Source organism: Pan troglodytes, chromosome 5 (genome assembly GCF_028858775.2).
Source record: "Pan troglodytes isolate AG18354 chromosome 5, NHGRI_mPanTro3-v2.0_pri, whole genome shotgun sequence".
NCBI lineage: Eukaryota > Metazoa > Chordata > Mammalia > Primates > Hominidae > Pan > Pan troglodytes.
In genome coordinates this window covers 38,829,153-38,850,095 of record NC_072403.2, presented here as the reverse complement: position 1 = coordinate 38,850,095, position 20,943 = coordinate 38,829,153, and the positions used below count along the sequence as shown (strand labels likewise).

The window sequence follows — 20,943 nt, the reverse complement described above, 5'->3', positions numbered from 1 at the left end:
CACTTGACTGACATCTCCGCCCCACAAGGGCCCCTTCTCACCTGGATCCTAAAGCCTTCCAGGGGGCCTCCAAAGTTGCCCTCGGCTTGGTACGGGGTATGTAATCCGGGGTGTCAACCCCCCCCAGAAAACGAAGCCGTGCTGGGGGAGGGGGCGTAGCCCCCAGCCCCTCCCTTCCCGAACGGGCTGGGGGGATGGGGAGAGCATCGGGGCCGCGCGCACACGTCAGCAGCACCCAGATTGGCTGACCGGGGTCACGTGCCCGCTCCCCCCCCACCCCCCGCCTTTCCCCCAGCCACGAGGACCAGCTTTCCGAACGTTCCTGGGGGTCGCGCAAGGGGCCAAGGGGGCCGCATGGCCCAGGCCTATGTCCCGAAACCCAGAGCGCTATAATGCTGCTACTTGTCCATATCCCCAGCTTCCTATCCCGCAGTCCTCGACTCTGTCCCCCCCACTCGCCTCTCCATACGGGTTCAGCATGGCTGCCGCAGACCAGGAACACGCACAGCGCAGGCGCAAGGGTGCGCCCTGACTGGGGGAGGGGGAAGGAGGGCCAGAGGCTGCGGGGAGAACCGTAGTGCGCAGGCGTCCGGACCGGAACCGCATCTCCGGCGGCGGGGATTGGAGCGCGCGCATTTCGTGGGGCGGCAGCCCGCGCCCGGGTGCTGACCTCCTGCCTCAGCGCCCCCTCCCCCACTACCCGCGGCCTAGCGGGGTAGCCTCGGGCGGCCAGGCTTGTTTCCTCCTCGGTGGGTGTAAGGTGCGGCTTGGCTGGTCCTGTCCTGAATCCAGCGGAAGCGCACGCTGCTGAGCTGTCAGCGGAGGAAAATGGGGCCTGGACCTGGAGATATGAGGGTCTGGAGAGAGGGGCCCCTTCCCTGGTGTCGTGTGGTGCGACCACTGGAGAGGGAGTTTCTCGCCCTCGTCGCGCCTGCCGCGCGGAGAGATAAGGTGCGGACCGCAGATGTGGACTTCGTATTTGGCTAAAATTAGTCTTAGGCAGCCTTAAAATCTCTCCGTGCCGTGAACCTACGCTAGACTTTTCTTTAGTGAGACCTGTGAGTCCCTGGACCGCTCTACCTTCTACGATATTTACCAGCTGATAACTTTTCCTTCTCTATTTATCTCGTAGTGGACCGTTTAAACCTCTTATACTCTTAAAGTTATGATCTCTCCTCTCCCAAGCTTGAGTAAATTCCCCCCAAAATTTTGGAACTGGTAACATAAAATGTTATGGTGATTCAGTTGCCAGCTAAAAAGTAAGCCTTTAATTTGTCATTAGCCGATAACCTCTCCCTTGATTACCCAGAGTATGGTCCAGATTTTCACGCTGCAGACCCTAATCTCTCCTCACCGACAGATGGCACTTCACAGAACAGAAAGGCCAATTTGCAGAACTGGCTTCCCATTTCCCACCTGCAAACTGGGTCAATTGAGTATTCCTTTCTCATTTCACTAGAGGTCCTCCCTTCGGTTTGAGGAAATCCTTTACTATTGACCTGGTCAGCCTTCTCTATTACCCGGAAGCTGTCTTCCCTTCTCCCCCTTTTGACCTTTTAAAACTTTTCTCTTGGTTTCCCCGCTGACAGAAAGATAACAACCCTCTCAATATCGTGCCCTCTTAGAGACTCATGTCTCTCGGCTTCCTTGCACAGCCAAGACCTGAAATTGAAATTATCCTTACTATCTCAATTCTTTGTCACATTCTCTTTCCCCATCCCCACTCTTCAAGCCACTTCTGTCAGGCTGCTACCACCAAAACTTTTCTGGCAAATGTCACCAAGAACCTCCTAACTGGCAAAGTCAGGAAGCACTTTACAGTTCTCACTTTATTTGACCTCTGAGGCATTCGACATTTGATCATGTTTCCTTCCTGACATTCTCTCTACCCTTGACTTCTGTACCACTCTCACTTGTTTCTTTTCCTATTTGTGTAACTGTTCCTCTCCAGTCTCAGTAGATTTTTCTTCCTTAGCCCCTTTTTATGTGTTGATATTTGCTGTGATTCTTGTTTGCTTCTAATTTTGTTCAACTTCTCTAGGTAATCTGACTCTATGGCTCAAAGCCTCTCAAGTCTGAATCTTTAGTTCAGACAGCTCGCTAAGCTAAACTTTCTACTAAATATTCCCACTGAGATAACTCTCAGACACCAGTATGTTCAAAATTGATGAAATCACTATACACTCTAGACCTGCTCTTTCTCTTCTGTTGTCCTGAGTAATGGTGGCTATTTAACCACAAAGTCTGTAATCTGGGAGCCTGTTCTTGATTTCCTTTTCTCTCACCCTTACAGACTCATAATTTTGCCTCTTAACTATCCATCAACTCAACCTTCTGTCCTAATTCTATCACCTGAGCTATACCAACAGTCTCCTAAATTATTTGCTAGACACATGGCTACTTGGATTTAAATTAATACAATTTTAAATTTAGTGCCTCAATACACTAGCCACATTTTAAGTTCTCAATAGCCACATGTGACTAGTGGCTGTCATATGGGAAAGCACAGATTATTGAACATTTGTGTCATTGCGAGAAGTTCTTTTTTTCTTTCCCTGATACGGAGTCTTGCTCTGTGGCCTAGGATGGAGTGCAGTGGCGCGGTCTTGGCTTACTGCAACCTCTGCCTCCCGAGTTCAAGCAATTCTGCCTCAGCCTCCCGAGTAGCTGGGATTACAGACGCCTGCCACCACACCCGGCTAGTGTCTGTATTTTTAGTAGACACGGGGTTTCACCATGTTGGCCAAACTAGTCTCGAATTCCTGACCTCGTGATCCGCCCGCCTCAGCCTCCTAAAGTGCTGGGATTACAGGCGTGAGCCACTGCGCGCGGCCTCATTGCAAGAAGGTCTGTTGGACAGTGCTGATTTAGACTTTCCTCTCTGCCTCTGCCACAATACTGCCAGGAGAGAGCTTTCCAAAATATAGCCCTGGCCATAGCTCTTTTTAAAACTCTGTGTTATTCCTTATTGGCTATGTGATAAAGTCCAAATTCCTATGTTTGCCAAAACAGTCTGCCTAGCTTTCCAGCCTCATGTCTAACCACTTCCTCTTGGGCCCTATATTCCAGCTGTATTGAACTGTTTCCCAGACACATCATTTTGTTTCATGCCTCTGTGTTTTACACATGTGCACTTTCTATATGGAGTAGACTTTTCCCCAATCTATGTACGCCCAAATAACATCTCTGAAAAGCTTAATGTTACTGTTCAAGTTGAGCTAACTGCTCATTCTTTGGTGTCCCTTCCCCTTATGATTTTACTTTCCACAGTGAATGGCATTTATGTGATTACATGTTTCTCTCTAGTTCTAGACCTTGATTTTGAGAGCAGGGCCATGATGCATTCTTTTTCTTGCTTTGCTTTTTTTTTTTTTTTTTTAATATCCCTAGGTCCTAGCACAGTATCTGGCCAATATTAGGTTCTCACAAATTGAGCAAATATGGAGGTGAATTGATGTGTAAGTATGTGACTTAGGTAAGATTGAAACGTGTATGTTTTATGGGGTGCCATGTATAGGGGAATAATCATAGACAAAATTATTGCCTTCAAACCTGAGACATTAGAATTATGTGAGGAAAGACAGACGTAGAACAGCACAGGTTATTGTCACAGAGAGTAGTCTAGTCCAATCTGGCCAGAACATAAGCTACAAGAAGTAGAGCAGGAGAAGAGAAAATGGGAGGTAAATTTATATGAGAGAACACATTATGGAAGGTTTCCAGTGCTGTTAAGTTTGGAATCAGTGGGGAACCACTGAAATTTTTTGACTAATGACTTAATCAGAATTTTGTTGTTAGATAGAAACTCTGTCTTCCAGTGGCTGGCACTGTCCATGTTAATAAACAACAAATTAAAATGTCGGGGTTGGAAGGAGATGTGATTGGTGATACAAAACATTTATTGAGTAGTTAAAATGTGTCAGGTACTGCGATGAGTACATGTAGTAACTCTTTTAATCCTTATAACCCTATAAAGTCAATACTAATATTATCACCCTCAGTTTTCAAATGAAACAACAGAAGCAAAGGACATCTTAGTCTGTTTTCTGATGCTATCACAGAATACCACAGACTGGGTAATTTATAAACAGTAGTTTATTTGGCTCAGTTCCAGTTGCTTGGAAGTCCAAGAGCATGGCATTGGCATCTGGTGAGAGCCTTGTGCTGCATCATCCCACGGCAGAAAGGCAAACAAGCACATGAGATGGAGAGAGAATAGAGGCCAGAATGTACCCTTTGTTTGTTTGTTCGTTTGTTTTGAGGCGGAGTCTCGCTCTGTCGCCCAGACTGGAGTGCAGTAGTGCAATCTTGGCTTACTGCAAGCTCCTCCTCCCGGGTTCACACCATTCTCCTGCCTCAGCCTCCCAAGTAGCTAGGACTACAGGTGCCCGCCACCAAGCCTGGCTAATTTTTTGTATTTTTAGTAGGGACGGGGTTTCACCGTGTTAGCCAGGATGGTCTCCATCTCCTGACCTCGTGATCCACCTGCCTCGGCCTCCCAAAGTGCTGGGATTACAGGTGTGAGCCACCGTGCCCGGCCTCAGAATGTCCCCTTTTAAATGGGAACCCATACCTACATTAGTAGCATTAATCCATTCATGAGAGCAGAGCCCTCATGACCTAATTAACTCTTAAAGGTCCCACTTCTTAAAACTGTCAAAATGGCAATTATTTTCAACAAGAGTTTTGGAGGGGAGATTCAAACCATAGCAGGTAATATTTACCTAAGGTCACACCTTTAGTAAGTAGCAGAACTGGGATTTGAACCCAGCTGACTCTGGGTGGCATATTATTCTGTTTACTAGGCACAGCAGGGAGTTTAAGATCCAAGATTGAAGTTAGAGAAAAAAGATTAGGAAAAGTAGATTTGAGAGTCACCTTTGAGGTGATGTTTGAATCAGCCACGAAGGTAGCTGAGGTTTGTAAAAGAGGGGGTATAAAAACAATTTAGGGTGAAGGATTGAGCTTTGGGTTACATCTTCATACAGGGAGCAAGAATAGGAAGTGGAACCAATGGAAGATCTCAAGGAGAAGCAGAGCAACATAATGTGAGGAAGCTAGAACAGGAGATGGTTCCAGGAAGGATTTCATGTTTATTGAATGACTGATTAAATCAGGACTCCTTAAGCTTTTTATGTGCCATTAGCTTTTTTGGCAGTTTGGTGAAGCCTTTGGATCTTGTCTGATGATATTTGTAAATGCATAAAATAAAATATAAACTAGTTATCAAAATACAGTGGTGCCCCCTTAACTGCAGTTTCAATTTCTGTGATTTCAGTTACCCAAGGTCAACCTGTTCTGAAAATAAGTACAATAAGATACTTTGTGTATGAGACAGAAAGACCATATTCACATAACTTTTATTACAATATAATTGTCCTATTTTGTTGTTAATCTCTTCCTGTGCAAATTTATAAATTAAACTTTATCATAGGTATATCTATGGATAGGAAGAAACTGTATAATCACATTTGGTGCTATGTGGGGGACACTACTATATTTAAAGAAACGTGTGATGATCTAGTAGTATGTGTTTCTGTATTAATACAATACAGTGTTTCTTTACTAATACATTAAAAAGCACGATTTATTGGCAAGTTTAACAGCTCCCATAATTGTAAGTGATATTTTAAGATGTCTGTAACAACTATAATGTGCTATGAAAATATTAATTGATGGTGTTTTCTATTGATGACAGTGTTACAGCTGCTGGCTGGTACTACAAAGATTTATTTTCTACATTCATAAAATTAGATTTCAGTGAGAGTTTTTTGAAAATAAAGTTGACTTTTTTTTATTCCATCCAAGTTTACGGACCTCTGAATTGTTTTTTTTTATTTTTTATTGATACATAATAATTGTACATATTTATGGGGTACATATGATATTTTGATACATGCATACGATGTGTAATGATCAAATCGGGATAATTAGGATATCCATCACCTCAAACATTTATTATTTCCTTCTGTTGGGAGCATTTCAAATCTACTAGCTATTTTGGAATATACAGTAAATTAATGTTAACTGTAGTCACCCAGCTGTGCTATCAAACACTATAGAATTTATTCCTTCAATTTAACTATATTTTTGTAACCATTAATGAATCTCTCTTCATCCCCCCTCCACCCCCTCCCTTTCCCAGCCTCTGGTAACCATCATTCTACCCTCTACCTCCATAAGATCAACTTTTTTAGCTCCCACTTATGAGAACGTGATTTTTTTTTTCTGTGTCTGACTTATTTCATTAACATAATGACTTCCAGTTCCATCCATGTTGCTGGAAATGACAGGATTTCATTCTTTTTTATGGCTGACTAGTATCCATTGTATATATATACACCACATTTTCTTTATCCAGTCACTTGATAGACACTTAGATTGATTCCATGTCTTGGCTACTGTGGGTAGTGCTGAAATAAACATGGGCATGTACACATCTCTTTGATACACTGATTTCCTTTCTTTTGGATATATATATACCCAGCAGTGGGATTGCTGAATCATATAGTAGATCTATTTTTAGTTGTTTGAGGAACCTTTATGCTGTTTTCCATAGTGGCTATGTTAATTTACATTTCTACCATCAGTATATGAGCATTCCCCTTTCTCTGCCTCCTTACCAGTATCTCTTATCTGCGTCTTTTTGATAATAGCCATTTTAATTAGATTCAGATGATATCTCATTGTGGTTTTGATTTGCATATCCCTGATGATTAGTAATGTTGAGAATTTTTTCATATGCCTGTTGGCCATTTGTATGTCTTTTGAGAAATGCCTATTCAGATCATTTGCCCATTTTCAAATGGGATTATTTGGAGGATTTTTGCTGTTGAGTTTGAGTTCCTTATATATTCTGGTTATTAATCCCTTATCAGATGGATAGTTTGCACATATTTTTTCCCATTCTGAAGGTTGTCTCTTCACTCTGTTGATTGTTTCCTTTGCTGTGGCAGAAGCCTTTTAGCTTGATGTAATCCCATTTGTGTATTTTTGCTTTCATTGCCTCTCCTTTTGAAGTCTTAAACCAAAAAATGTTTGCTCAAAGTCTTGAGCATTTCCCCAGTATTTTCTTACAGTAACTTTTATAGTTTCAGGTCTTACATTTAAGTTTTTAATCCATTTTGATTTAATTTTTGTATTTGATGAGAGATGGGGGTGTAGTTGTATTTTTCTGCATATTGTTATTCAGTGTTCCCAGCACCATTTAATGAAGAGTGTGTCCTTTTCCCATTGAATATCTTGGTACCTTTGTTGAAAATCAGTTGGCTGTTAAGATGTGGATCTATTATTTCTGGGTCCTTTATTCGGTTCTATTGGTCTGTGTATCTGTTTTTATGCCAGTACCGTGCTCTTTTAGTTACTGTAGCTTTGTAGTATATTTTGAAGTTGGGTGGTATGATGTCTACAGCTTTGTTCTTTTTGTTCAGAATTACCTTGACTATTTGTGTTTTCTGTGGTTCCCTATTAATTTTAGGTTTGTTTTTTCTATTTCTGCAAAGAATATCTTTGTATTTTGATAGGAATTGCAACAAATCTGTAGATTGCTTTTGGTAGTACAGTCATTTTCACGATACAAATTCTTCCGAAGACATAGGATGTCTTTCTATTTTTTTGTGACCTCTTCAGTTTTTTTCCTCAGTGTCTCATAGTTTTCCTTGTAGAGATCTTTCACCTCCTTGGTTTACTCTAGGTATTCTATTTTGTTTTTTTGGTGGGGGGAGGGGTTGTAGCTATGGTAAATGGGATTACTTTCTTTGATTTCTTTTCCCACTAGTTTACTGTTTGTATCCAGAAGCACCATTAATTTTTATATGATAATTTTGTATCCTGCAACTGTACTGAATTTATCAATTCTAAGAGATTTTGTGTGTGTGTGTGTGTGGACCTTTTAGTTTATAAATTTGTATGTTTGCTTGTTTAATGTCTCTTTATTTTCATTAGACTTTAAGTGTGATGATGGCAGGTATCTGATACAGAGCATACTGCTAGACACAGAAGGTGGCCAATAAATATTTGCTAAATAAATGAACCTTTCTGAGTCCCAGTTTTCTTGTTTATATAATGGGGATAATAAATTATAACCTTGTAGAGTAGTTGTAAGGATTGCTGCATCATAGTAATGTCACTAAAAGGGAGGATGAATATGGGTATGGAGAAATGTACTGAGGTAGAAATAAGAGTAAATGTGGGAGCTGGATGGCTAGGTTTGCTCTCTGAAACAGGAGGTGGCAGGGAGTAGGAAGAAAATGGTAGTTGGCAAGGAGCTTGGGAAGGGCCTAGAATGGAATTGGAAGGGTAGTAGAGTATATAGGGAAGGCTGTGGAGGTGTAAAATGGCTCATAGAGACCGGGTGTGGTTGCTCATGCCTGTAATCAAAGCACTTAGGGAGGCCGAGCCAGGTGGATCACAAGGTCAGGAGATCAAGATTATCCTGGCTAACACAGTGAAACCCCATCTCTACTAAAAATACAAAAAAAAAAAAAAAAAATTTTCCGGGTATGGTGGCACGTGCCCATAGTCCCAGATACTCCAGAGGCTGAGGCAGGAGAATCACTTGAACCTGGGAGGCAGAGGTTGCAGTGAGCGGACACCGTGCCACTGCACTCCAGCCTTGGCAACAGAGTGAAACTCCATCTCAAAAAAAAAAAAAAAAAAAAAAAAAAGAATGGCTTATAGATAAGCCTGATAAGATTTACCTTTGAAACATCTGTTAGAAGGGACAATCCATCATCATCTAATACCTGAAGGCTCTTCCATTCTCAGTTCAGCACCTTCAGAGACTGGTAGCCCATTTGTTCATTGAGTGAAAGGTCACTTAGTGGGCTTCTTGGTGGAGATATATATATATATATATATATATATATATATATATAGTACACCCTCCCCTAAGGACTTTGCAGTAGAGATGAGGTGACTATGAAAGAGACATATAAATGGAAGAGAATAATACAATTAAAACAGTGATAATGGCCAACACAGGGTGCTTTGGAAACATACTGAAGAGGCTATTAATCTCAACTCTGGGTTCAAGGAAGGCTTCCTGAGAGGAGTGAGATTTCACCTGAAAAGACATATAGAAGTAGGTAAGTAGACTTCAGGTCATTATGGGTCATGACAAGGAAAGTAGATCATTAACAATCATGGAAGGTTTTCATGCAGAAGTATAATATGGTCAACTAAGCATAATAAAAATATCCTTTTGGCAGCACTGTGGAAAATAATAAGATTGGAGAGAGAGAGACCAATTATAAGAAAGTTGCAATAATCAGTGAAAACCAACCATTGAAGGCCTGGACCAGTAGGAATGGAAGGAAAAGAAAGGAAGATTCAAGAGCTATTAGAAAGGTAGAATTGTTAGGACAATTGAATGGGAAGGTTTGAGGAAGATGGGGTCATCAACGATGACCCACATTTGTAACTCGGGTGGACATCTTGTTATTCACTGAAGTCTTAAATATAGGAGAGGAGTTGCAATATATTGGGAAGGGAAAGTGATGAGTGTACTCTTGTAATCTTGAGATGGAGATACATTCAGAGTAACAATTGCTAACTTTATTTGCCTATGGAATACCTAATTAGAATTCATTATTGAACCATCAATAGCTTATGAAACATAATATAAAATAGAAAACTCACCAATTTTTTTAAACTAATGGCATGGTTTGAAAATTATAAGACACTGCTTTTCATTTAAAACTTCATTCTCTTAGACATTTTTGAGATAACTAGGAGAAATGAACAGATTGGGTCAAATGAAGTTAAGTAATTTTTAATTTTGTTGGTTGTGGTGATGGCATTATAGTTTTGTTAAGGGAAAGGTTATTATCTATTATAGATATGCCTAAAAGTATTTACTGGTGAAATGTAATGACAGAATTTGTTTAAAATACTCCAAAAAATGCAGAACAATAGATGAAACAAGAATGGAAGAATGTTAAATGTTGAAAATTGTTGACATTCATGAGTACATTGGAGTTTATTAGATTCTTCTCTTCTGTGTGTGCTTGGAGCTTTTCAAAGTAAAATTTAAAAAGCCTTTTTAGTCAGATTCAAAGGAAATTCGTGGAATATATAATTTTAAATTAATAAATCAATATTGAATCACATGATAAATGTAATTTGAATATGTGATAAGTGACCAACCAGAGATCATCAAGCAGATGACATATGTCACCTGCTTTGAAGGGTGGGTTTATTTGGGGTTTTCGTACCAATTCTGACCACGTGTAGAGCATCATTCAGCACACTATGGGCTGTGAGCACAATCTTGCCTACCACCTGTTTTTAAATGGCCTAAAAGCTAAGAATGGTCTTCACATTTTTAAATGGTTAGGGAAAAAAAAGCAAATGAATATTTCGTGACACATGAAAATTACATGAAATTTGAATTTTAGTGTCCATAAATAAAAAGAGGGTTGAGGACAAAAACTCCAGGGAACACCAGTATTTAAAGAGTAGCTGAAAGGAAGGAGTCTATGAAGGAGACTGAGAAGGAGATGCTCAAGAAGTGGGAGGAAAAGCTAGGAGGAAACTAGGAACACAGCCACGCTCCTTCATTTACATATTGTGCATGGAGGCTTTCGTGCCACAGTTGAGTACTCATGACAGAGATCTGATAGCCCACAATGTCTAAAATATTTGCCATCTGGCCCTTTACAGAAAAAGTTTGCTAACCCCTGGTTTAGGACTCTAGGTGGCTGTGTCCCATATGTCTCCCCACTGGTAGTCTCATAAACTTCTTTTCTACTGTGCAGGGGCCTGAATCTCCCCACTGCCAGAACCGCTGATGGGTTAGTGCATAAATGTTGGGATACTGGGAAATGTTCTTTTGTTTTTTGGAGGGTTACAATGATTTCCAAACCCTAGTCCTTCCCTGGCACCCTGCCTCCACCACACAGACACACACACATATATACACATTGCTGTTCCAGAATATCTAGGAGGTCATAGAGTTGTTTTTGTTTTTGGCTATTACTGCTGCTATTACTTGTTTATCAAAAGAGGATATGAAGCCAGGCACAGTGGCATGTGCCTATAGTCCCCAGCTACTTGGGAAGCTGAGGTGGGAGGATCACTTGAACTCAGGGGTTCAAGACTGGAGTGAGTTATGATTGCACCTGTAAGTAGCCACTGCACTCCAGTCTGGGCAACAGGGGAAACTTTGTCTTTAAAAAAAAAAAAAAAAGATGGGAGGTATGAATTTTGAAAGCCTCAGAAACACTGATGGACAATATTCACATATATTAATTTCTCAGATTACTTGATTGCCACATTAGAGCTTTCTCACTGCCTCTTCCCCCACCCCTTCTGTCTTTCTCTTTCTTTTGTCTAACAAACTTGAAGCATATACACTGACAGTTTCTTCCTCACCTCCCACTTACTTCTCAGCCCACCACAATCTGGAGTTGACTCCCACTACAACACTGAAACTGCTCTCAATAAATTTGTCACCCATCTCATAATCACCAAATCTAAGGACACTTTTCAATCCTTTCTTGACTTTTGAGTAGCATTTAAAAATGCTGACCTTGCCCTCCTTCATGGCACACCTCTTTTTTATTTCTCTGATCTGCTTCTACCTTGTTCTTTTCTTAGTGCTCTGGATGGTCCTCGTGCCACCAGATTCTTACAAACCAGGGTATTTCAGTGTACTCGTTATTATCTTTTGTCTCAGTGACACACACACCCTCCTCTACTGTGTTTTGAACTGCTTAGCTTAGGAGTCAGCCAGGTGTGTATTTCCCAGCCTTCCTGGACATCTGGCTTTCTTTTCGATTCTGCCAGTAGGAGGCACTGATGGGAGATCAGAAGGCAAGAGAAACTGAGAAGCATCCTGCTTCAGCCTCTAAACAGTGACAGTGGCTGGCAATAGCTGGTACATGTAGCAGCAGGAAGAATGGGAGACTCAGGACTCCAGCCTCCTGAGCAGAAGTACCTTCTCAAGGATTCTAGCCTTGAAGGAGGTGGCACCTTTCTAGTAGATTGGAACTGACTATGACAGTGTCTCTCACAAGGCAATGAGTAGATTTACAGATTCCAGCTCAGGGATGATGGCAGCTTCTGATTTCCAGATAGCAATCTTTTTTTAAAATGTACATTTCTAGGACTCTCCTTTTTTTTTTTTTTTTTTTTTTGTACTTCTTGCCCTTTTAACACCTTTGTAACCAATTCTCTATATTAAATTCTTTCAGTCTGAAGCACATAAAGTAGTTAAATGCTCCTGACTGGATCCTGGATAACTGGTATGAGGTTTGGGGTTTGAGCCCATGAATGCTTTTGTCCTTGTTTCACTTCCCACTCCTTCTGCACAGTTTACTTGGGTGATCTTATTCATGGCCTCTGCTTCGACATTTGTGCTGATGACTCTCAAATCAGGGTCTTCAGACCATACCTGGGGTCCATACCCACACGCCTCACTGCGCTCCCATGCAGTTTCAGCTGGCTGTTCCACTGGCATTTCAAATTCAACATGTACAAAATCAAGCTCTTTCTCTCTGTAAACCTGCTCCCATGGCATTCTTTTCTGCTTCAATTCAGTCCATCCCTGACCACCCACCCAGCCACCCACGCTGGAAATCTGAGATATCTTTGACTCCTCCACCTTCCCACTCCCACAGCTAATCAGTAGCCAAACCCTTTAGATTCTACTTCCTAATTATCTTGATATTCTATCTCCTCCGCCTCCTCTAATTATGACTTAATTCAGGCTCTTACTATCTGTCATTTAAATTATTGCTGTATTGCTACAGGAGTGGTGTGTATATGTGCAACTGTTCGTCTTGGTATGCTATAGACTCTTGCCCAGCAGTTTTGCCTCAATTCTTTAAAAGTTCATTGTTTGAAATATCAATCAGAACATTTTTTCCAAAATGCTAAAATGATTGTCATTCCCCAGTTTTAATATCTCTATCATCTGCTAAGTAAAAGCAAGCTCCTCCTTGTGGCGTAGCAGGGCCCACGTGATCTGGCCCTTGCCCGAATTTGTAGCTCATCACAACATCCTTCTACCCCCCATTACCTCCTATTATACAGGAACACCCAAGCGACCTTCACAACATTCATATCAACTAGTACACAGGGTCTCCAAAGAGGACATCTGGATGCCTGTGATTTTTGTACTTCTGCCTACCCTTTGCCCTGGCGTGTTTTTCTCTTCCTTCATGTTCTGCTGGCCAAATTGTTTTTCCTTCAAGACTTAGGAGCCTGCCTGATTATGTTCCTCCTATTCCGCATCCTCATACAATTATTGCGACTTCCAAAACACTTGGCACATTCTTATTTGAATACATTACATTGTTGCGTAATTATCCCTTGGCCCCCTCCCCCAGCACTAGACTCTAAGCTCTTTGAAGGCAGACTATGCCTATTCATCTTTGTATTTCTAGCCCTGGGCCCAACACCCAGAATTTCTTGTATTTTCAATATATGTCTGCCAAATGAATTAGAGCTAATGCCTGAAGGAGAATAAGTTTTTTTGAGAAAGAGGAAGAGCCACGAGGGAGGAGAAGGCAGGGTCCGAAGAGCCCTGGGGGTTTACTTGGGGAAGATGCGGTTCCCCATTGCAGCATTCTGCCAGGAGGTGGCACTGCTCTGAAGAGCCAGCTGGTCGCTTACAGACTGAGGCTGACAGCTTGAAACCAAAGAGGGAACTCCACCAGGAAGCAACATTCCTCCACTGGGCTTCCCAGCCCAGTTACATGCCATACTCTGCCCTGGTCAAACAGCCAAGTCTTCAGGAGGTTGCTGGCCCCAGGCGTCTCCCCAGTGACTGATGATGTTAAACCCTACGCTTCTCTGATTGGTTTAGACAAAATGACAAGGGCACCTATTGGAAATGATCTGGCAAAACATGATCTAAGGCCACCCTCTGGGGGAGGGAGTTGGGGAAGCTGGGTTGGCTGGGTTGGTAGCTCCTACCTACTGTGTGGCGAGAAGGTATGGGTCATGAACAGAACCAAGGAGCTGCGCTGCTACAGATGCTACCACTTCTGTGGCTGCTACCCCACTCCTGGGCCGTCCCTGAAGGTAAGATGGTACTCCTATTTACTTCCATCCTGAACCCAGGGAGCCCACTCAGCTTTGTGAGGAAAAGCGTTGTGCTTTGTGAGTGGTGGGAAGTCTTATGAGGCAGTGGAAACAACAGGGGAGTGGGGAAAGACAGCTGCTATGTGTGGTTGGTAAACGATATCAGAGATGCTTTGCATGTTCCATTTAAGACAATCTCTTGAAGCGGAGATTGTTCTCTCCATTTTACAAATGAAGAAAATGAGACTCAGAGTTATTTGTGCAAGTTCACACCATTGGAAAGTGGTAGAGCTGGGATTTGAACAAAGTGAGTGTTATTTTCACTCCTCCACTCAAGATTCTACTCTGCTTTCTATCATTAACTTATCTTGTGATTCTTGAAAAGTGTCTTAGTTTCCTTCTCTGTAGAGGATGGGGCAGAATGGAAGAATAATCTGGAAGATCCCTCTTCCTCCAAATGTCTGTTTTTCTGGGTATTGGGTTAAAGGTTTCCTGCTGGCTGAGCGATTCCTGCCAAGAGCTTCAAAGAAGAGGGATTATTTTATGCAGTTATGGGGTCACTTCTTCCAGTGCTGTCTTTGGGAGGCCTGGTAGGTTAAGGAACAGAAGACATTTTGAGAGACGCTTGGTGCCAATGAAGTGGCTGAAGAAATGTCTGGATACAGGTTTTCCAATTTACCATTTGTGTCTGGGGGTAGTGGGAGGCAGTCCCATCTATGGCTTGGGGAGGCTGTAGCCATTCCTCCTCTTTCCCTTCTAAGAGTGAGAAACCCATCCATGGCCTTCTCTAGTCAATACAGTGGCCTGGTATGAATTAGACAAAGGAATCCCCTTTGGAGGATACAGCGCTATGCCAGGATGTATGGCATGGTGAGCAGAATGCAGGCTTTCACTTGCTTCTTTGGCTAGGTGTCTTTGTGCAGCCCCCAAACACACAATGAACAGTGACTCTGAATCTGTCACTTTATTTTATATATATACATTTTTAAATTTTTTATTTGATTTATTTAATTTATTTTTTTTGACACGGCGTCTCGCTCTGTCACCCAGGCTAGAGTGCAGTGACGCGATCTCGGCTCCCTGCAACCCCTGCCTCTGGGGTTCAAGAGACTCTCCTGCCTCAGCCTCCCAAGTAGCTGGAATTACAGGCACATGCCACCACACCCGGCTGATTTTTGTATTTTTAGTAGAGATGGGGTTTCATCATGTTTGCCAGGCTGGTCTCAAACTCCTGACCTCAGGTGATCCACCCGCCTTGGCCTCCCAAAGTGCTGAGATTACAAGCTTGAGCCACCGTGCCCGGCCTTTATATATATATTTTTTGAGACGGGCTCATTCTGTCACCTGGGCTGGAGTCCAGTGGCACAATCATGGCTCACTGCAGCCCCAACCTCCTAGGCACAAGCAATCCTCCTGCCTCAGCCTCCAGAGTAGCTGAGACCACAGGTGTTTGCCACCACACCTGGCTAAGTTTTTGTATTTTTTGTAGAGACAGGGTCTCGCTGTGTTGCCCAGGTTGGTCTTGAACTCCTGGGCTCAAGCAATCCGCCTGCCTCAGCCTCCCAAAGTGGTGGGATTACAGGCATGAGCCACCATGCCTGGCCTGAATCTGTCACTTTAGAAAGTAGAACTCTTTTTACTTTTGCCAACTGGCCTTTTTATAGGCAGGGGAAGCTTGGAGAGATGCCATAATTTGTTCTTCACCCCCTTTGGGAGGAGGAGTCTAAATAACAGACACAGGAAAGGGTCTCACCTCAGCCCACGCTCCTTAAGCGGGCCTTGCTTGTTTTTGTTGTTGTTTTGTTTTGAGACAGAGTCTCACTCTGTCACCCAGGCTGGAGTGCAGTGGCTTAATCTTAGCTCCCTGCAACCTCTGCCTCCCTGGTTCAAGCAATTCTCCTCCCTCAGCCTCCCGAGTAGCTGGGACTACAGGCGCATGCCAACATGCCCAGCTACTTTTTTGTATTTTTAGTAGAGATGGAGTTTCACCATGCTGGCCAGGCTGGTCTCAAACTCCTGACCTCGTGATCCACCCACCTTGGCCTCCCAAAGTGCTGGGATTACAGGCATGAGCCACTGCGCCTAGCCCTACCTTGCTGTTTTTTAAGTTGGAGGAGAAGGCTCCCACCTCCCTGAACCTCACCCTGTGTCCTTTGCAGCTCCTACTCCAATGTGGCGAGATGACCTGCAAAACCACACATTCCTGCACACAGTGTACTGCCAGGATGGGAGTCCCGGTGTGGGACTGTCTGAGGCCTACGACGAGGACCAGCTTTTCTTCTTCGACTTTTCCCAGAACACTCGGGTGCCTCGCCTGCCCGAATTTGCTGACTGGGCTCAGGAACAGGGAGATGCTCCTGCCATTTTATTTGACAAAGAGTTCTGCGAGTCGATGATCCAGCAAATAGGGCCAAAAGTTGATGGGAAAATCCCGGTGTCCAGAGGTCAGGAGTTTTCTGGGGAGTGAAGGGAGGAGGGCTGCATTCTTAACCTCATTGATCTGTACACTGAATAATTCCCCTTGATACCAGCTCCCCATCTCAAATACCTTCTGGTTCTCTTCATCACCTTAATTTTTCCACCAGCCTTGGTCTGCACCCTGTGTTCTTCTGGTGGGCAGAAGTACCTAGCATGTAGTAGGCATTCAGAACTATGTATTGAATGTGATGAATTCAACAGGTACCAACTGATACCTACTGAATATGAACACTTGTGCTACTATGCCCAGCAAGATGATGGGAAGAGTGGAAATATCTGATGACGTGACTATGTCTTAGTGAGAAGACAGTGCATGGTTAGACATCAATGTGAGCTCTAGACAGGAAGTGCTGAAGGAAGTCATGGTGGAGGGGTCCAGAGTAGCCTGGATCTGGCTCTGCTTCTAGGTCTGGCTCTGCTTCTAGGTCTGGCTGCAGTCCTTGCCTGGAAGAAGACCTCCTTTCAGAGCCCAGCTCCTCCCTCATCTCTGTCTCCCAAAGCCTGACCCACTGTGTTCTTCTCTGCCCTCCCCTCCATATGCCATGGCCCCTCCAAACACAGAGATGCCACCTAAACTAGTCTCTTTTTCCCCCCCCACTTCAATCCCCCCACCAGGGTTTCCTATCGCTGAAGTGTTCACGCTGAAGCCCCTGGAGTTTGGCAAGCCCAACACTTTGGTCTGTTTTGTCAGTAATCTCTTCCCACCCATGCTGACAGTGAACTGGCAGCATCATTCCGTCCCTGTGGAAGGATTTGGGCCTACTTTTGTCTCAGCTGTCGATGGACTCAGCTTCCAGGCCTTTTCTTACTTAAACTTCACACCAGAACCTTCTGACATTTTCTCCTGCATTGTGACTCACGAAATTGACCGCTACACAGCAATTGCCTATTGGGGTGAGGCTTTCTCCCTGGAATTCTGGTCCTTTTGGGGGCAAAAAGGGATAGATCCATGGGAGGAGCCTTCTTTCTCCACTGGTACCTTGTTTAGTCCATTCCTACCCTAAGCCCATCCCAGTCTCCCATGCCTCAGTTTCTCCCATGTCATCCCAGACACCCACGTCATTTCCCTCGGTGGGAGGCTCCCTAACTAGGTCCCCAGGCTGAGCCACTCCTTATTTCCTCCAGTGCCCCGGAACGCACTGCCCTCAGATCTGCTGGAGAATGTGCTGTGTGGTGTGGCCTTTGGCCTGGGAGTGCTGGGCATCATCGTGGGCATTGTTCTCATCATCTACTTCCGGAAGCCTTGCTCAGGTGGTATGTCATCTGGAGGGGGCGGGTGAGCCTGTGGGAGCCAGATACAGTGGTGCATGTGTGCATGTGTCAGGATTATTTTGTGGCATGGGGGGACATATAGCGATCCTCAGGCCCTTGGGTGTGGGGGCCTGTATCCAGCACCATGGGGGCACATCTTCCCAGTTGGGGACCCAGTTACACACACACAGTTATGGGTCACAAGAATTGCTTTGAGTGAAAAAAGGAATCATGGGGTGCTGTAGGAAGGGTGCTTGGAGATGATTTGGGAACAAGGAGAGATCAACTTCTGCAGGGTGTGGTGCAGGCAGGGCGAGCAAGGCCTTTGGGGAGGAGGAGGAGGAGGAGGAGGAGGAGGATGGATCCCCTGATGCCTTTCCTCCATCCCTGTCTCTCCCCCAGACTGATTCTTCCAGATCAGAGTTTGATGCCAACAGCTTTGGCCATCCAAACAGAGGATGCTCAGATTTCTCACATCCTGCCCAGGATCTCTTCTTAGGGTAGAAGAAGTCTCTGGGACATCCCTGGGGTGTGTGTGTAGATTTCCCACCTGGGGACTCTGCTGTCCCTGGGCTTGCATCCCAGGGATCCCAGAGTGGCCTGCCTGTCACAACCACATCCCTTCCTTCCACAAGGCAATAAATCTCATTTCTTTATATCAGTGTGGCTTCTTTCTTAACTCATGGTATTTGTTTCTGGATATCTCAACTTGAGTGGGTTGTCGTTTCAAATTCAGCATGCCTTAACCTGAACACAGCTTGACCTCGTTAGGGAGGGAAATAGGGAAAACCCCTAATTTGCCAGCTGAGCTCTTATTCCCTGGTCTTGGCGGTACATGATGTTTTTCCGTCTACTGGTTTGTGCAAAATATGTGCGAAACGAAGGCAGAGTTATTTTCTAATAATCTGCTTACAAAATGGTTAAGGAAGCTGCTTGTGTGTTTTGTGTGTGTGTGTGTGGTGTTGTGTATTTTACTGTTTGTGAAAATGTTTATGTCTCGTAGAGGCTGCCCTGAGGAACATACAACTCCCTTCAACCCTCACCGTAACTGGGAAACAGAAGCTCAGGGATGGGAAGAATAAGCCCCCAAGTGCTATACCAATCAGTTATGTCAGTTCTGGGAAAACAGTATCATGAAGCCCCTAACATGAAGTGAAAACAGCCTGGAAAGGCAAAGAATTCACATGTCTTTCCTGACAATCTGTTCCTTGGCCTGAGTGAACTGTCCAAGGAGAACTGCACAGGTGCTGTCCTGGGAAGATAAGGAAAGGTGGCAGCACATGACCACTGGTGGTAAATTGCTTTGCATATGCTTGCTTTCTTGCATTCCTTAGGGTCTGGGAGTTGCTTTGGATGACAGGGTGGCAATAAAGTTGAGAGGGCAATTATTTGGTGAGGGAGTTTCTGTTCTCGGCATTGTACTAAAGTCTAATCTAAAAGAAAATATTAAATTCTCCCTAAGAGAAGTTGGCACTGTCTCTGAACCATCTCATTTCTAACAGCATCATGTGTACCGGTTAAGAAGCATGGGCTCTGGAACATGACTGCTGGGGATTCAATCGTAACTGTCAGCGTTTAGCTGTGAGCCCTTGGGCAAGTTACTTAACTTGTGCTTTGGTGTCATTTTCTGTAAAAGGATGATGATAACAATGGTGTCCACCTTACCACTCTACACCCACCATGTTGCCAACATTTGAAAGTCAAATAAGTATTAGCGAGGATAAAGGGAAATGTGAACTGTAATATCTTGGTCTGTTGGTGGGAATGTAAACTGTTTATGATCCCCGAATTACAGAAATTATGAACTAGTTGAGTGAAAAAATTAATATAGGAAATAAGGCAGCATATTCTCATGCTGTGAAGCTTAAATAAGTTAATATCTACAGAATGCTTAAAATAGTGTTTGGCATATAGAAAATGTGCTGAATAACCTAACCTTATCATTATTGGTCTTGATCTTCAGAGGAGAACTTAGTTGCCTCATAGACTTCTTTCTCTTTTCTGAAATATACCTCAATACTAGCTTCAAGTATTGTATTTTCTCCATTTTAGATGTTTTTCTTTTTATTCTCACGTTAGTAATTCTAGATGTGGTGCTTTCTAGTTCTTCCTAATTTCTCTGTCTCTCTGTTTTCCAACTTATCTAGATATTTCCTGTCAGGCAAGCTTTAAAAGTGCTTTATTATGCTGTGTGACTTTAGACAAGTCACTTCCCCTCTCTGGGCCTCAAAGTCTTCATCTGTAAAATGATGGGCTTAGATTAGATGCTCTCTGATGAAACCTTCTATGATACTGTTACTTAAGTACTCTAGAAGCACTCAGTATCCTCTCTAGTCTGGTGCCCCTTTTCTAATAAAAAATATTACTCACTATTCCCAGCAGGAATGCTATTCTTGAATAAATCTTTTTTCCTCACTCTTCCTTGAGGTATTATATCTGGTTTTGGTTTAGGGCATTTGCCCAGGCTCTTTCCTCTCACAAGAATGCTTTCTTTATTCTGCTCATCTTGTTCCTGTCTTAACCCACTTCATAGGTCCAACTCCAGTTCAACTTATTCCATGAACCTGCCCCTAATTTCTCTTTATTGAAATCTTCCAAGACTTAAAGCACTCAACCTAAGGATTGGGATATGCCGCTTTATTTCATGTGTTAATTTTTTTGCCCAACTAGTTTATAATTTCTATAATTCAGGGATCATAAACAGTTTACACTCCCACCAACAGAGCAAGATAGTTCACATTTCCCTTTATGCTCACTAATTCTTGTAATTATTTGACTTTCAAATGTTGGCAACATGGTGGGTGTAGAGTGGTATTTTGTTGTTTTAATTTGCTTTTCTCTCATTACTAATCAGTATCATATTGTTTGATTATTTTGGCTTTTTAATATGTGTTACTATTTAGTAGAACTAGTCTCCATTCCTTCACCACCTTCCCAAAAAACTTATTTTCCTTTTCTTTATCAAAATATTCTAAGATACTCTTGGACTTTATTTCCATGTACATTCTATAATCAGTTTGTTAAATTCTCCTGAAATCCTACTGTTACTTTAATTGGGGTAGCATTTAGGTTAGCGATGTGGGGAGAGGTTGTCATTATGTTAGCATGGCCTATCCATGAATATTGTATATCTCTACACCTCTCAGTTCTTTGTGCACTTCAATAAAGTTTTCTTTTTTCTTAAAA

At 43.2% G+C, this 20,943-nt stretch overlaps 2 protein-coding genes across 4 annotated transcripts in view; one reads left to right on the top strand and one right to left on the bottom strand.

Moving 5' to 3' along the window:
- LOC129144363 (uncharacterized) overlaps window positions 1–12,520 on the bottom strand; it is a 15,651-nt gene extending 3,131 nt beyond the window's left edge. Inside the window, exons 1-2 of the mRNA XM_063813264.1 lie at window positions 12,320–12,520; window positions 460–1,117 (exon numbers count right to left, since the gene is read on the bottom strand). Of these exons, the coding sequence (XP_063669334.1) occupies window positions 460–1,117; window positions 12,320–12,520 (859 nt within the window). The remainder of the gene's footprint in view (window positions 1–459; window positions 1,118–12,319) is intronic.
- On the top strand, window positions 12,144–20,943 carry MAMU-DMA (HLA class II histocompatibility antigen, DM alpha chain). 3 transcript variants are annotated; one of them, XM_054685691.2, is made up of 5 exons: window positions 12,144–14,028; window positions 16,188–16,472; window positions 17,122–17,400; window positions 17,632–17,760; window positions 18,761–20,943. In XM_054685691.2, the coding sequence occupies exons 1-5, from the start codon at window positions 13,941–13,943 to the stop codon at window positions 18,892–18,894; spliced, it is 915 nt and encodes a 304-aa protein (XP_054541666.1). In that variant the 5' UTR covers window positions 12,144–13,940; the 3' UTR covers window positions 18,895–20,943. The 3 variants fall into 3 exon arrangements, with proteins under 3 accessions (XP_054541666.1, XP_054541668.1, XP_054541667.1); XM_054685693.2 differs by lacking the exon at window positions 18,761–20,943 and adding an exon at window positions 18,160–18,413 and having other exon boundaries at window positions 17,632–17,757; XM_054685692.2 differs by lacking the exon at window positions 18,761–20,943 and adding an exon at window positions 18,160–18,413.